Source organism: Oryzias melastigma, linkage group LG21 (genome assembly GCF_002922805.2).
Source record: "Oryzias melastigma strain HK-1 linkage group LG21, ASM292280v2, whole genome shotgun sequence".
Classification (NCBI taxonomy): domain Eukaryota; kingdom Metazoa; phylum Chordata; class Actinopteri; order Beloniformes; family Adrianichthyidae; genus Oryzias; species Oryzias melastigma.
The window spans coordinates 21,775,959-21,792,246 of record NC_050532.1 but is presented as its reverse complement, the minus strand read 5'-3'; the positions used below and the strand labels follow the sequence as shown (position 1 = coordinate 21,792,246).

General features: G+C 37.5%; 1 protein-coding gene across 2 annotated transcripts in view; it reads right to left on the bottom strand.

Annotated features, from left to right (window-relative positions):
• The window catches only part of bcl9 (BCL9 transcription coactivator), a gene marked incomplete in the record, with an annotated part of 40,467 nt that overhangs the window by 8,458 nt on the left and 15,721 nt on the right, over positions 1–16,288 (bottom strand). For both annotated transcript variants that reach the window (XM_024286529.2, XM_024286528.2), the window contains 1 exon segment: positions 3,044–3,516. In XM_024286529.2, coding sequence (XP_024142297.1) covers positions 3,044–3,330 — 287 coding nt within the window.

Below are 16,288 nucleotides of genomic sequence, written 5' to 3'. Positions count from 1 at the left end.
AGCAAGAGGGGCAAGAAAAGCAAAACAGCTAAATTTTGTTATTTTTCAGATGGTTCATTTTGTTTTTCTCCTGAAAAGAAAACATTTGTTTATTGTCCATTACTCCAACATTAGGAGTAAGGATATCAACGCCTTTAGAAGCAAACGTGTGCCTGCTGTTATGACATTACACCAGGCAACCAGGACACATCCAACTGGAAGAAAACTCCCACCACACCCCAAATTTCTGCTTCGTCTCTCCTCTTCAAAACACACATAAACTTATAAAGAACCGTAAAATAAATGCAGTCATAGCCAAAAAGTACAGCTAAAACCTGGAAGCAAAATACAGAAGAAGAAAAAGAAGAGGCGAAGCCGTGACTCTGGCAGTGAAGTCAGCTGTTTCCAGTGAGTCGAAAACCATGAGTCAGCAAAGACAACTTCCAAGGCCAGTGTACTCCCTGACCTCAGAGCAGAACCCCATCAGGAATTAACATAAATTCAATGAAGATGTTGAGTTAAGATTTGCTAAAACAAATTTAAAAAAACTGAAAACATATTTCCTAACAGTATGTGTGTGGAGAGCAGGGATTATAAACTTGATCCTGATCAGTGAAGCTATTCCTACAATAAAGTATGACAGCTTACAACAACAGTTCAACTTTTGCAATTTCACAAATCTTTTCTAGTGTAGTTTTGCTTGCACCTTTTTTTTTTTTTTTACAGTGCATTGTGTTCTACGTCCTAAATGTCTAGAGCAGTGGTCCCCAACCATATTCAGGCCACGGACTGGTTTAAATGAGACAATATTTTCACAGACGGTCCGAAGTTGGCTTTTTTAAACTTACGGTTTCAATATAAAATGAAACTACGAGAAATTTTGTTTAAAAAAAGGCTAAAAATATCAGTAGATATTTTTTTTATACAGATGATGATTATTTAATGCAACAATGGTTTGTACAACTTGTTTCTAATTTGAGAAAATTCCATAAAGGAAACAAACATCACATAATTTTTTCCCCATAGAACGGCAAATTTTAACTCTCAATCCAGGCTCTGATTATCTTTCAGGGCAAAAAGATTGATCATATTTTGTCTTTACATAAATCCTCATTCATTGGGCATTTTTTTCAACATTTTTTTGCTAAAGTTTCTATACAGATGCCTACCTAATTCAGCCTTGCTGTAGGAATATTCTTAAATGTCCTTTTTACAAGTTTCCAGAAATCAGGGAACTTATTTGATTGAATCTTCATTCTCTTTAAAACGTTTGTGGACTTGTTTGAACTTTGTGAAGATTTTCCCAACCGGAGGCTAGCTTCAGCAGAGCGCATTTCGCCGCGATTGGCCAGAGCAGCATCTGCTACATGAACAGCTGTCTCAATAATTCCGTATGTCGAGAAAGACTCCCAAATGTGTCCGTAAACAGAAGCTTTATTGTTCAGTGAAGTCGAAGTCGCCAATTCAGTTTCCTCACTGGCTCTTTTCTCCCCAAATAAATTTTCCAAATAGATTTTATTGTTTATTTGTTCGCTTTTAGCTCTGATCTACTTAGCAATACAGGTAGCCGCTTTAAGTCATGTGACTAAGACAGATGTTGTGAATAGAATCTAGCAGTCTTTCAAAATAAAACTTCCTTCTGGATCAGACAAAAAACAAAACAGAATTAATTTAAGTTAGTACATGAATTTTTTTTTCCTGTCAGCGGCCGGTACCAAGTGACCCGAAGACCAGTAGCGACCTGGGGGTTGGGGAGCACTGGTCTAGAGTATTGTCAATCTCCATGCAGTGTTTCCTCTACATCTTCAGCTTGCCAGATTTACAAAAATCTTGGTGAATTCTGCGATAAAATGAGGGACGACCGTCTTGGTAAAGCATTTCTGTTCAAATAACTGTCAGAAAAATCTGAATGTAGATGCACATATGATTAAAGACAACCCTATTTTAAAAACGTACAACTTGTTTGAAAAATTAGATCCTTTCGGAAGAAATTTAGCCTATTTTCTGCATCCAAATCTGTCATATAAAAGAAACCAGATTTTATATTCCACATGCAGCCCCCCATGTAAGAGTTGACATTTTATTATTCGATTTGGTTGGATAAAACCGTTTACAGCAGCCCTCCCTTTCCTAGCGAGATATTATTAGCAACCACGAGTAATCAGTAGCACCTTCAATTAGTCAACGCTCCAGTTCCACTTTTTTAATTACTAGAAACAAATGTACAAATTCAATAAATGCCAAGTATATCCATGAAGTTAAACAACATTGTGACATTGTCAATTAGCAGGAACAAATATTAATAGAATTGTATGTTAAACAAGCTTAAGATTACACTTTAAATGTTCATTAAAAACCTAAATTGAAAACATGTGTGTAGCGGCTGAGACTGGTCCCCATACACATCCAGCAACAAATATTTGTCCATTTCTATGATTGTGCGATACAACCATTGACTATAAATGAGAACTGGACTGAGTGAGTGTGAAGTCACCCATAGAAAATGTCTAACTTCCGGCTCCAATGAAATTAAGTCAATTCAGCTGCCTTTTTTACACGGGTGATGCCATGTTGGAGCCAGAAGGTGGGATTAAGCAGTAATTGATCCCAGTTGGTTTGAGTTGATGTCTCTATGGTAACCACTCCTGCCAATCAGAAGCAAGCTTTTTAGAAATCCACACGTCTACTACTTGAAAGCAGCTCAGGAGAATCTCTCAAACGTTTGTTGGACGTGGGGGGGGGCCGGCAGGAACCACATACTTTAATTGAGGGATCTGATTGGCCAGTTTATAACTTGAATAATTTGCGCCTCAGAAAAAATGTAATGAAAAGAAAATTAGAATTAGCGAGAACACAATCAAAAAATGTTATCAGAACAAGAATGGTTATTTTGACACATATAATGACAGAGTAATAGCTGTTTATTTCTCAGTAGAAGTCTATGGGACTTTGACTTCTTAGAGCCAGTGGGTACTTCCTGTTTTAAACACCTGAGGGGAGGGGTCACTCAGTCCAGTTCTCATATACAGTCAATGACTTATAGGCTGAGAAAAAGTTCACTCACCTCTGTGTGTTGGCGGACGGGGAGTTCTTTAGCCTATTGGAGTGCATTGATGGGGTTCCCAGGACTACAGAACAGGGAGGAGTGATGAGCTGGTGGGGGCTGCCTGTGTGTGTGAGTGGCCCCTTTGAACGCACGTTCCTGGAAGGCGGAACAGGATTCCCGATGTTCGATAGGTTCCCTCGACCGTCCTTGGCCTCCTCTCGCTCTTTCTTCCCTCGCTCCTTCTTGCTGAAGTGTGTCGCTGCTGTACCTGCCGCCGCTGGCCTCTCCTCTTGGACCTCCAACATATTCTCTATGTCCTTGTCTGTGGGTGTGGGTGGGTGTGTAGGTGCAAGTGTGTGTGAGTGTATGTATGTGTGTGTGTGAGAAAAAGAGTGTGTGTAAAAACAAAAACAATAGTCCGAAAGGGTTTTCTTTTTCTTTGTGTGTTTATGAAACTCCCCCAAGGGGGCTTTCAACGGCCCTCAGGCGCACTGTTGAGAAAAGGGAGAGAAAAAACAGAGTCCTGGTCATAAAAAACATCCCACATGACAGGATCACTTTTTTGCTTTATGAGTGAAAGGTGGAAAACATGTATTTCAATCATAAATGAATTAATAGGAGATGCAGCTGGTAGCATCCTCTTCTCAGGTTATTTTGACATTAACCCAGTGAAGCCCACTACATCAATAAATTAGCAGAAAATCTAAATTTTCTGACAATTTGAATATGTTTTAAAATGCTTTAATGAAATCCACAAAAACATTTACAGTAACAAGATTTTACGAGATATATTAAAGTGTCTATGATGATTGTTCTGGGTGATTTGAGAAGTTTTTGCTCACACTACCGTTATTTAAAGACGCGTGATCAGGGAAAAAGCAGCTTCTTTACTCACTTTCTCAAATTTGACGATAAAGTGAGAAGCCCCAGTGTTACTAATAAATATTAGAAATACGCCACTTAATCTGACCTAACCATCAATGGCATACTTGTCGCAAATAATTTGTGCTGTAAAACTGAGCTATAGTGTTATCCTGTTCCCTCTGGCAGGAGCCAATCAGCAGTGACTTCAGGATTTCCAAAAAGTATTTTAATACATTTTAAAGACAAAAAAAAATCTTGGTCACAAACCAATAAAGGCTTGTTTAGGAAAATCAATAGCTAATTCTTTTCACACAATGGGATCACAGGGTGAACTACAAAATGTACTCTGTTGTTAAGTGACAGAACTATGGATGAGAATAGTGCAACCAAACTTAAAATGAGACAGATTGGTCGATAAAAGATATTTGTTCTGTCAGCGATGTCACCGAGTTTGGCATGTTCAACAATTATCATTTGGTATGAAAGAAATTAGTGTTTAATGGTTTTTAAAATAAACTAGACTATGAAGATCTATGTCTACAGCAGTTCTTAGAGACCCGCCCCAATAAAAATCATGTTTTTGCTTTTTAAAGTTGATAGTTATAGTATATATAGTTGGAGTGGGACTTTAAACATTCATAAAGGCTAAAAAAGTCTTTCATTAATCCTTCATTTATGGAAATAAACTTGTTTTTGTGGCTTATTATACATAAAGGAATACAAATTGTTCAGACAAAAGTTATAAATAGCATTGAACAAGTCATGAAATCACAAATTCTGAGTTGAAAACATCAAATATCAATAATATTTTTATTTATCAGGAACAGGCCCAAATGTATGAAGTGAAAACAATTATACACCAAACTACATCCGTTTTTTTGGCAACCAACCAACCAGTCTTTTTTTTTCTTTATACAGTGGTATAAAGAGACAATGAACAAGAAATCTGTATCGCCATTCTCTATGTGGTCTTTGTCATTATTTACAAATTGCCGCGGTGTACCTACTTCTGAAGATTTTAGTTTAACAGCAAAAAGATCCACTTCTTTAGCTAACAGAAAACCCATTTCATTAAGTAAAATCCTTTAAAAACTAGAATTAAACCATCAAATCCTGCATTCTTGACTAGATCAGATAGGAGTCAATTAAATCAAACAAATTCAAACGGGTATTAGGAACCAGTCCACCATGCAGACTGGTTGAGGCCCTGATGTGATCCAAACCAACCAATGGTAGAGAAGAGAACGCGCAAGAATCCTGTTCCAACGTGCAGGCCGGCCAGTCAGATTACACTGTCATCCTGAAAATATTCAGAAGCCTTTCCAAACCACTCAACATTGTAACTGGCTCCAGAGCTTCCCCGGGGAGTGGGAGGTAGAGTGGGGGGTTGGAATGGGGGCAGACAGACACAGCAGCTCCTGGTGTCTCCCTGGTCTAGTAGAGGAGTGACTTCAAACTGTCGCCCATTGCTGATGGACACATGGGTTTAGGAATCTAACATTTAAAACTCGAGACTGGAGGGTTTTGATTAGAAGACGTCAGTACATTGGTATATATTTAAAAAGTTGTGGTCACAATTGATGATTAAGTAAATATCTATTTTTAGATAATAGAGCATGGGATTAACGATGTGGCCAAAAACAAAGCAATGACCTAAAGGATTAAAGACTCATTCCACTCTATTAAGGGCTTCTACATTCTTTCTACAGTTTTGTTCGTGCAGAGTTTGGACTGGAAAAGAGCCCAACAATGTGAGAACTTGTAATCAGTAGAAAAAAACTGAGCTTACTTGAGTTTTTTGTCAAAAAACTATACATAAAATTGAAGAAAAAACAGGAAAAATCCATATGAGTTATGTGCTCTGGATAAAATGTAAAAAAACTAAAATAAAAAACAATTTTTAACAGTAAACTTTAAGCAATTTTGGTTAAAAATTTCCTTGTGTTTTGATTTGTTAGAGTACGGTAGCTTCATAGCACACACCATTGTGTAATTCACAGCAACAGTGTCAAGTATGTGTAAACATACTGTCGTGGGCCCGCTGTCCAGATGGGGCTGAGAGTGTCATTAATTAGCCATCATTCAGCATCATGAGAGCATCTTCACTGACTTCTACACCATAAACAATGTGTCCTGCTGCACCCAAGGCCTGACAGACTGGTGAAGAGCTATATACGGAGGACTGTGACAATGGGACAGAGGAGAGACAGAGGCTGTGTTAGGATGGGGGGGGGGATACCGAAAACTGAGATAAGACACACAAATGCTGTTTTTATAACACAATTCACTTTAAACGCAGCAATGCCTTTGTACACTTTCTAATGCCATGAAGCCCTCTGTTGCCTGTAAATGTCAGTAGGGGACTTTGGTACTGGTGTATTGTTGGATAAATTATCATTAAAGTATTCAAACAAAAAGATGAATCTACCTTACTCTGTTTAAAATAACTAAATCACAAACTATATTCATGATTGTTTTCAGCAGCAATTAAACTGCTCAATTTGTCCACGGTTATTTAAATATTTTAGTATGAATTATGTAACATCATTACTGCAAATGAACTAAAACATTTGGCTTAGCAAAAATTAGGTGCTAAATTATTTTATATAGCATTTTTTGGTAATTTACTTTATGAAGTCTGAAAGCAGCATGATTTTGATCTTTTATTTATTTCAATCTGAAGACATTGTACAGAGTAAAAATAAAACGGAGTAAAAAAAATAAACATGATAAAGTAGCAGGAAATAATTTTTAAAGCAACAAAACAGTAAAATGTTAATGGAATAAAAAAATTAAGCAGGTGAGTTTTTAGACTGGTTTCAAAAAGCTAACTGTGGGTTGGATGCAGGGAAATGGAGAGTGAATGGAGATGTAAAGGAGACCGGACAGATATGGGGTTGAGGGGTGGGGGTCATGGAAGATTTTGGAGATATTTAGTAAAATTTTAAGATAAATCCTATATTTAGGGGGTTATTTGGTGGGCAGAAGGAGTTTTAGTGACGATGCGACTGGCTGCGTTTTGTACATTTTGAAGAAAGACTAAAGAGAAGAAAGTTACAATTATAAATAAAGGAGGTGACAAGACTGTGGGCCAGATTAGAAGCAGTATTAGGGAGAAGACAATGGATATTAGGTAGATGGACAGATGGTAAATGGCGCATACTTGTATATCTCTTTTCTACCTTCCTCGAAGGCCCAGAGCGCTTTACGTCACAGACCCATTAACACATACATTCACACACTGATGGCGGCTCCGCTGCCTAACACTGGCCCCAACCTTTCACCAGAGGCAATTTAGGGTTCAGTGTCTTGCCTAAAGACACTTCAACACATGGACGGGCAAGGCGGGAATCAAACCCGCACTCGTCCAAGATCAGGAGTCGACTGCCCTACCGCTGCACCACGGCCGCCCCACGATTGGGGGATGTTATTGATATGAGTAGATTGATAGAGAGCTGTCCAGGTCTCGCGGACTGTTTGAAAAAGTGGAAACAGTCAATTTTCTATAGAATTGATTTTTTTTTTCTATAAATTTCTTTTCTGTCGCTGTTCAGTTTAGAGAAACTAGGATTTTAACTCAGAAAGAAAAGTGATAAGAGGGGGTGAAGTTAGGTTTATTGGATAAATAAAGCTGTATGTCATTGGCATAGGAATGAACATTTAAGAAGTACATACTGAAGTATAAAGACCCAAGGACGGAGCTATGAGGCACGAGATGTAAAAAGAAAGGGTTGAAATCTGAGAGAGTGGAATGAGAAGAGAGTCAATTGAGTTGAATGAGGAAGATTGTGTCAAAACCAGCATTAGGATCGAAGAGGAAGAGGATGGTAAATAAAGCAGTCAGCTGGCATGAGGAAGTCATTGGTTGTTTTAACAAAGCGGTTTCAATAATTTGATAAGGACAAAGATCAGAGACAGAAAAGGCAAACTTAGAGTTAGAACAGATTTGAGATGAGAAGAAACTGAAGTATTTTGGAAATGAATGGAAATTAGAGACAAAAAAAAGAGTATTAAAATAAATCCTCAATTAATTATATATTTGGGGAAATATTTAACAATGATAATAGAATATGTTTTCACAAACATTGTGATATCTTCTTGAAAGCAGTTCAGTTTATGGTTATTTTGATTTCGCGTGAGAAGCAGACCTTCTTTACTCTATAAAATGAACGAGCCACAGAACAAAAGATTCTGTCATAAGACAAACAGCGGACTGAATTGAAGAGTCAGTTCATTCATCTAATATGAGAAGTGAGAAAGCCTCCAGCTAGATCCAAGTCACACTTGGGAGACGGAAAGCACAAGAAGCTGCCGCTTAAACGGAGATCCTCCTAGATCTTTAAGTTGGGGTAGTCAGAGCTATCTCTTTTCTGTGAGGGGTTATCTTCACTCTCTGCAGTGAGTGATCTATACCTACAGTTGGCATTCCCTGCAGCTTTTCTTCATTCCTGGTTAGGACGTTGAGTAGTGACCACACATTTCAGGTCTATCAAGGCTCTCCATCTTGTAATGCTGTCACAGACGCTGCAACTTCACTAAAATACTCACCAACAATACTAATAAGAGCTTATCCTCTATACAGTTTGTATTTATTTACTATATAGCACACTCTATGAGCTTACACCAACCCAATTAAAGTCACCGTATCACTGCCAAAAGACTCAGTTGATTAAATTTGAATCCACAGGGTCATGATTACAATGTAGTTACAACTCAATGTGATTTAATTAAATATCAAATAATTTTCTTTATACTTAAAAATGATTTTGCTTTGTTGTAAAATCACTTTTAACCATTAAAATTAAACTGAAAAAAGATAGAACTTTCATTTGTAAAATTGGGATTCTTAACAACCAATCAAAAGCAGTTTCTCTGGAAAATACAAGTAATTACTTACAGGAAAACAATAGCTTTCTAAATAAAAGATCAATTTATTACTGATGTTTTTCAAACTAACCAAAATCTAAATACATTTTTAAAAGTTTTTACCCAGATTGATAAAATAGGTAATTTTTGAGTGACTTTAAGTTGCTAAAACCAACAAAAATGTTCTCTAAAAATTGACACCTATCTTAAATACCAAAGTTTCTCTACGAATTCAAAAAAACTTGACATAAAAATGTCGGAAAGTCTTTTTATGGAGTATATTTGGAATTTTAGGTGTATATCATACCAATGACCACTACCGAGAACATTAATACTCTTGGGTTATATCAAGGTGCTTAGTTTGAGTTTGGTAGTTTGCAGAAGTATTTGGTTTAATGTTTTTTTCTGTGCATGGCAAAAAAAAACTAACATGAAGAACAAAACTAAAATTAACTGTTCGTTTTAAAAAGTGTATTTAGACTTTGTTGAAGGCACTGGTGTTGCTTAAGACCTGAATGGGTTAAACTCGAGACTTGGGTCTAAATGACTCAAGAACAATGTTTACCTTGTAGAGACACACACCCAACATTATAAAGGGCTCATTATGTTTGGTCATGGAAAGTTACAAAAATGATCAGATAAAGTCTCCTCCTTCCAGGGGGAAAATTGTGGTGGGTGTGAAGATTATTTACTGAAAAAAATATTGATCAAGACATTTTAGCTGTTTTTGCACAGTCCTACACTACAAAAAACTGACAATTTGTCACTTTGTCCCTTTTCTTTGCTGGCCTGCATGTTGTAATAAATAGGCCATATGCGTATTAATGCACATATGTTCTATTATAGGCCTCCCACGTGAATTTGACCAACAGAATCCTGGTAAATTAATATGAATTGTCGTCACCACTAATTTGCATATGTGTCCTAGTGAGTATCCAAAGCTTGCACAAATGTGTCTGGTGTGAGGAGGAACCCAAATGCAGACCCAAACAGCATGAACTGTCAATCACATGTTTGCTCCAGATGCACACTAATGAGATACTAATTAACAAGCTTGCTGACACAGCTGTAACAAGGAATCCACTGACACCAGGGCTACGGTCTAACAGCAACGGCCTACTTTAGCCTTTTCTTGAGCTTATACCTTGACCCCTATTAAAGACACAAATGGTTCAGCTGCATTTCTGAATAATAAAAAAAACCCAAAATGTGATGAGCTGGTGGACACTGACAGTTTTGAATTTTCAATAATATTCTACTTAAAGTGATTGGTGTTCTTTGACTATGTTTTCTAGGTTGATCCCATTGTCTGTACATGAAAACTGGACTGAGAGACCCCTCCCCCCTTGCACTCCTAACAGGAAGCGCCCATGGGCTCCAAGAAGCCAAAATCATTTTGACTTCTATGGAGAAATAAACAGCTATAACTCAGTCATTATATTTGTCAAAATAGCCATTCTTGCTTTAATACTTTTGTTTCCATGATTTTAATTTATTTCTATAGTCCAAGTTGTTAATTTTTTAAACTGGACAATAAGAGGCATCAATGTGGTGCCCGTTTGCCACATGTCAAACTTTAAAAATATCTGATTTTGTGTAGCTCCCTTTCAAGCCTTAGGGGTGTGGACTTCCAACAAGCTCCCTTCTGACTGGTTACCATAGAAACGTCGACTCAGACTCTGAAAAGTCTTTGGTTACTGACGATGCCTGGCTCCAACATATACATACTGAAGTGACATGATATCGCTGGAATTAAGCCATTTACTTTTGATGACTTCACACTTACTCGGTCCACTTCTCAGATACAGTTTTATTTTACTACGACCCATCACTTGGACACATGCAGATCCTACGAGTCACTTTAAAAGCAAAACATCTGTTCAATCAGACATTGGTAAAGCTGCCAGAAATAGCCAAAGGAGAAGTCCGGAGTGTTCTCTTCTTCCATCTCAATTTCTCCGTTTATATTTGCGATACAAATATTAAAAAGAGGCTGAATCTGGAATCATGTTTGCGCTTTGCCCCTCATGTGGTAATAGACTTTAGAGCTTTACTTCATGCTTATGTAAACCTTCGTCAAACTGCAAAGTACTTTTCCCAAACTTTGAAATCTAAGTTGACTTTACATTAACAGAACATCCACCTGTATATGCAGAAGTTGAAGAGACGGATCAGCAGGAATAACTTAAAAAAAAAAAAAAAAACCCTGACCTCGGTGTCAAACCAGTCAAGTGACTTAAACCCAACAATAGACATATTTGAAAAGGGAAAAAAGAACCTACGACGGCAAGTACACACAAATACACACCAGTGCGCTTCCCTCATCGCAGCCCCGCTGGTGGCTGTAAGGGGCCTGCTGATGTTTCAGCCTTATTTATGCAAATCCCATTTTGCAGTTCAGTCACAATGGAGTATTGCTCTCTCTTTCTGCCTCTCCAGCTCCCCAACCCTGCATCTGCTCGGCCTCCATCTCAAGAACGGCTTCAGCCCATTATTTGTTTAGGGCTGAATCAAAGTATTATTTTTCTCTCGTCAGTTTTCTCTCAGAAAGCTCTGCCGTCGGCAGTGAAACAACAAACCCTCAGTAATAGAGAAAGCTTTTCCATCTCCAAACTCAGAACAGACTCATATTCACTCGTGTTATCAACCAATAAATTATTTTTTAAATATTTTTAATAAGCTTATACGTTTACTTCATGTATCTCATTTTCTGTGCTTGAAATTCAAGGGAAAAAAAAAATCACAAAAAGAAAGTCGTATGTTCAAATAAAACCAGTGAGTTTACAAACATGTTATTTAACAACAATGTTTATATTCAGTGTACCTGAAAAAAATACTTTCTGTGTAATAGAGAAGTATATTTGATATAATGGATCCAATCCTTACTTGAAAAATATGGCAGAAGGACAGGTTAGATTATTTTAAACGAAAAACAACTCTAAGAATCAACACACTTTCATTGCTACTAAAAAAGTGCATCCATTTTGAATGCAATGAATTTAAGAAACTCTTTCGTCTGGCTGAGGAAGCCGTCAGTGATTCACACCTTCATCTTACCAGAGGACATAGCTCAACGCTCACCTGCTGAGGTGAGTTCCAAAGAACCACACCCGCCACTGCACTAATGGTTTGTTCTAGACAGAATGAGAGGAACGCAGTGACGCTATAGATAGAGCTGTGATGCCAGACGTGAAACATTTGACATGCCACATCTGCTGTTGCAGCAGCAAGTACACAAACACAAGAATTGTACATCCAAAACTTAAAGTATGTCACTATGTCAACTGGGCTTTGTATGTAGTACAAGTGAACCAACAACACGCAATTCTCATCACTTGTTTTTTATTTGAAGAGAGCCGACATAAAGAAAAAATATTCTCTAGTTGGAATTAACATTACAAAACATGTCTTTTATTACATGAAAAATGAATCTTAAAAAAGCGAATAAACAGATGGTTATAACAATAAATGACTGACCATCAGCAGATGCTATAAGGCTTTTCCGACTTTTAGTGGAAATCACATTAAAAAAAAAGAAAAAAACAAATTCCAGTTATGTCTTAATACCGTTTGTCTTTCCTTTTTAGCTAATCTCTAAGCATGAAATGGAATCAGTTAACTTGACCAAAGTTCTTTTGTTCTCAGAAAACTTGAGCTATGTTCGAATTTCCTCACTACTCCTAAACCCCTTTAGAAACTACATTCTCTCGTTTCCACTAAGCCGTCCAGAATGGTACAGTCTGGTCTTTTGAGCATTTCCATTGCCAAATGGACCCATTAAACAGTACTGAACTGTACCTCTTAGGGGCACCCAACGGTTGTAGGTCCGTTGAAAAGTGGAACGGAACAGTTGGGGCAGAGCCACTGTAGCCACCCGATGAGTGTTGAAAAGTGATGACATTATAAAAGCGCCAATATAGCGCTCATTTACGCTAAAGTTCCCACCGTGTGTGAGCATTTGAGTTTTTGCAGTCTCCTGTTTACTCTTTTCGTCACGAGTCTACATTGATAATGCCTACAAACAACAGCAAGGCCTGGTCTGTGGTTGAACTGCAAACCTTCCTTGCCATTCTTAGTGACATGTGATACAGGGTGAGCTAGCGGCACGCTAGCGGTCTACACCATAAAGGCGCCGTGAAAACAAGTCGCCAAGTGGAGGTGAGGTTTAACTGAGTGGAAACGCTCACCAGAATTAGTTGGACCGGACAGTACCACTGGTTTTTGTACCATACCGCTCAGTGGAAACGAGGCTTATAAGTAAAGGACTTTGACATCACCCATTTGCCAAAGTACAATTTGATAAATGTAAACATTTTACAAAAACTATTTAAAAATCCACTGGGTTCCGATGATGAAAACTTGAGTAATCATCAAAAAAATATATATATTTTTTTAATTATAATTTTTTTTTTCAAATGACAAACCGTTCAAACTGAATACATTGTGGTCTATATTTGTTAATCTAGTGAGCATTGATGCAGACCAGTTTTTGCCTTTTTTTAAGACTTTAGGGAAATTTCTAGGCCACTGTATTTTGGGATTGTAGATTATAACAACTCCAAAAAATGATGATTGTCCTAAATAGTGCACTAAGTGATGAAATAAAGACAACCTCTGGGTTACATAAATGATGATTTATGTTGTGCCATAAAAGCAGGCATACAAGTAATAAGACCTCACCTTGATATTTAGAACCAAGCCAGAAAAGAGTGAAAACTTAGGTCATTGTTTGGACAATACCCCCAAAAAATATGAGATCAATAACATAACATCTGAAGTATAGACTGCTAAACTTAATTGTTCCATTGACGCAGAAAACAAACAAACAAAAAAAAACAACTCAAAAATCTTTGATCTTTTACCATAAAAATCTAAAATGCTGAAGTCTGATCGAGTCAGATTGTCATCATTGTGGTCTGGCTATTGCCATTCATTATCAGGCTTTCCAACATAACCAGATTATATTTGTGACTTATTTATATTCCATTAGAAGAAACTGAATGCCCTATTTGTCTGAGCCGTGCAGCTGCTAAGCAGAACAGACTGTAGCCGAGTATTTAACTGCTACATCTGTTTGACAATTATGGTTATGAGCTGATAGGAGCATCAACACTTTGTACCTGAAGAGCCAGGTCTGGCCTCATTCAGAAAACTATTACCAGTGGTTTCAAGGGTTAATACATTGCTGCTAAAAATATACAAAAATCTAAAGTTGGCAAAAGAGCACGGGGAAAAGTCTATGTCACTAAATCTGTTTTGCGAATGTAAGCGGAGTTGCATTCCTGAGACACCTCTCCCATGCAGGATCCCGTGTGCATCAGGAAGGAATGGGCCGATGTAAAGAGTGAGTGTGAATGGGAGGCAGAGCACGGAGAAGCTGAACTGGAGCTCTACATACAGCACAACAGTGGTAGAGTTGCCTACTATGGATAGTAAAACAAAAATATCTGAGTGGGATGCCAGAATGATCTGTGCAGTGTGCCCACTGAAGTATTAAAACAGTCTGGGAACACCATTCATTCAAATGTTTTACTTTTCCCAGAGATAAATAAGCCATGTCTTGGTCTTACCGTCTTCCCAGTAACCAACGTCATGACTTTTCCACATTACTGTCCCCACTAAGAACACGCATCCCTGCCAAAATACTGAATATATATAGCTTAACTCACAAGTTTATGATTTAATTTGATCAAATATTGCAAATTAAACTCAAAACCAGTTGTCAATTAGCTAAACAAATTTCTCACATCACTAGTGATAAAAATTGGAGTTGTAACGACTAATCGACTTAATGAATGAATCGTTCTATATTCCAACAATCAAACAAGAACGATCAGTCTGAGCCAAGTTGTTAATCAAATCGACCAATACCAAAAATAGTTTTCAAATAAAATAAATCAATTAAATCGATATAGGAAAATTCCATTTGGATTGAGACACGGTAGGTTTATTATACTATAAGGTAAAAAATGGCAAATTGCTTTCACAGAAGACAACACGTGATGGAAACAAAAAAATGACCATTACAGTCCAATGTGTGGAAACCCATTGAATTTTGCAAAGACATGTGACCATACAGTGTGGTAGAATGTTCTAATAATGTTCCGTTTGTGTTATTTTGATGTCTAAAAACAACGGTGGAGTAGAGCTGCCACAAACGATGATTTCTTCCGATTAGTGGACTATTTGGCTCATGGGCAAAGTGGATGTAAAGCACATATATCAACTATTTTAGCTTTAAACTAAAAATAAAAGCAGTTAAGATAATAGTTTAATAAACTTTAATGAATGGTGTAGCCTCTGTCCTTCTTTAGTTTCTGGTATTAGAACAAGATTAAATAAAAATGAGGTCAGCATCTGAAACAAGGAACTAGCTTTCACTGAAGATAAAGTTTTGGTCTCATTGACTCAAATATTAAAAAAACGCTCACAACTTTGTTCAACTTTACTACACTCTGACTCCATATAATATAAAGTAACGACTTATCGACTATTAAATTAGTCCTCGACTATTTTAACAGTCGATTAGCCGACGAATTGTGGCAGCCCTACAGTAGAGTGAACTTTATGAAACTAAAACGTAAAAGGAGTTAACATTAATTCTTGTTTGTGCACATATTTAATTATTACCTTACAAGAAACACAAAGAATTTGGAAAACTTCACCTTCACTTTTCAGTACCAGGTATTTATCTTTGAGTCACATTGGTTGAATGAATCAAATTATCAAATTATCAAATATCAAAATATCAAATTTTGATATAAATCGAAATGTTAAAATTAATCTTTTCACCCCTAAAACATTGAACAAAGATGGACCCCTCGATAATAAAAATATGAATTCTAACATTAAAGTTTTCTTTGCCTTATTTTACTTTAATAGAAAATTGATTCATGGCTTTGATGAACCAATATAGGTTCATAAGGATCAATACTGGGTTCATTTTAGAAACCCAGCCCCCCAGATGATGCCCCCTTAGCCCCACAGAGGTGACATGTGTGTAATGTCACATTCTGTCATCTCATAGCAGGCTGACAGAAACCTCAGCGCGTCCATCAAAATAATGGAGACGACAAAGAAAACAGGACAGGAAGTGGTTGTGACACAGATTTACCAGTAGAAGGGGAGTCGTTACACAAACCGTCCTCTTCACAGAGCGGTGCGGGTGGGTGTCTATGTCCCAGACGTGGACACAAGCACACACACAGCTGAGTCACTACAGACACATCTGCTAGCGTAGCCTGGGCACCGTGCCATGTGTGGCGGCCAGCTCTAGCAGCAGGACAGCCACTCAGCACTCTGGCTCGCTCTGATCTCCAGCTCAATCACTTCACCCTACAGTTCCATCTCTGTCCATCTGCTGTCCGTCTCCACATCTCGGGCTAAAAAGGAGTAGCTTGTCCACAAGTGATCACTTCTTTGTGGGAGAGAGGCTGGCAGAGAGGCTGCACCATTTATACGGATGTAATTGACAAAATAATAATCATATTTTTTTTGGTTCGTTTTTTTTTTTTAATCTAACAACTTAAATTT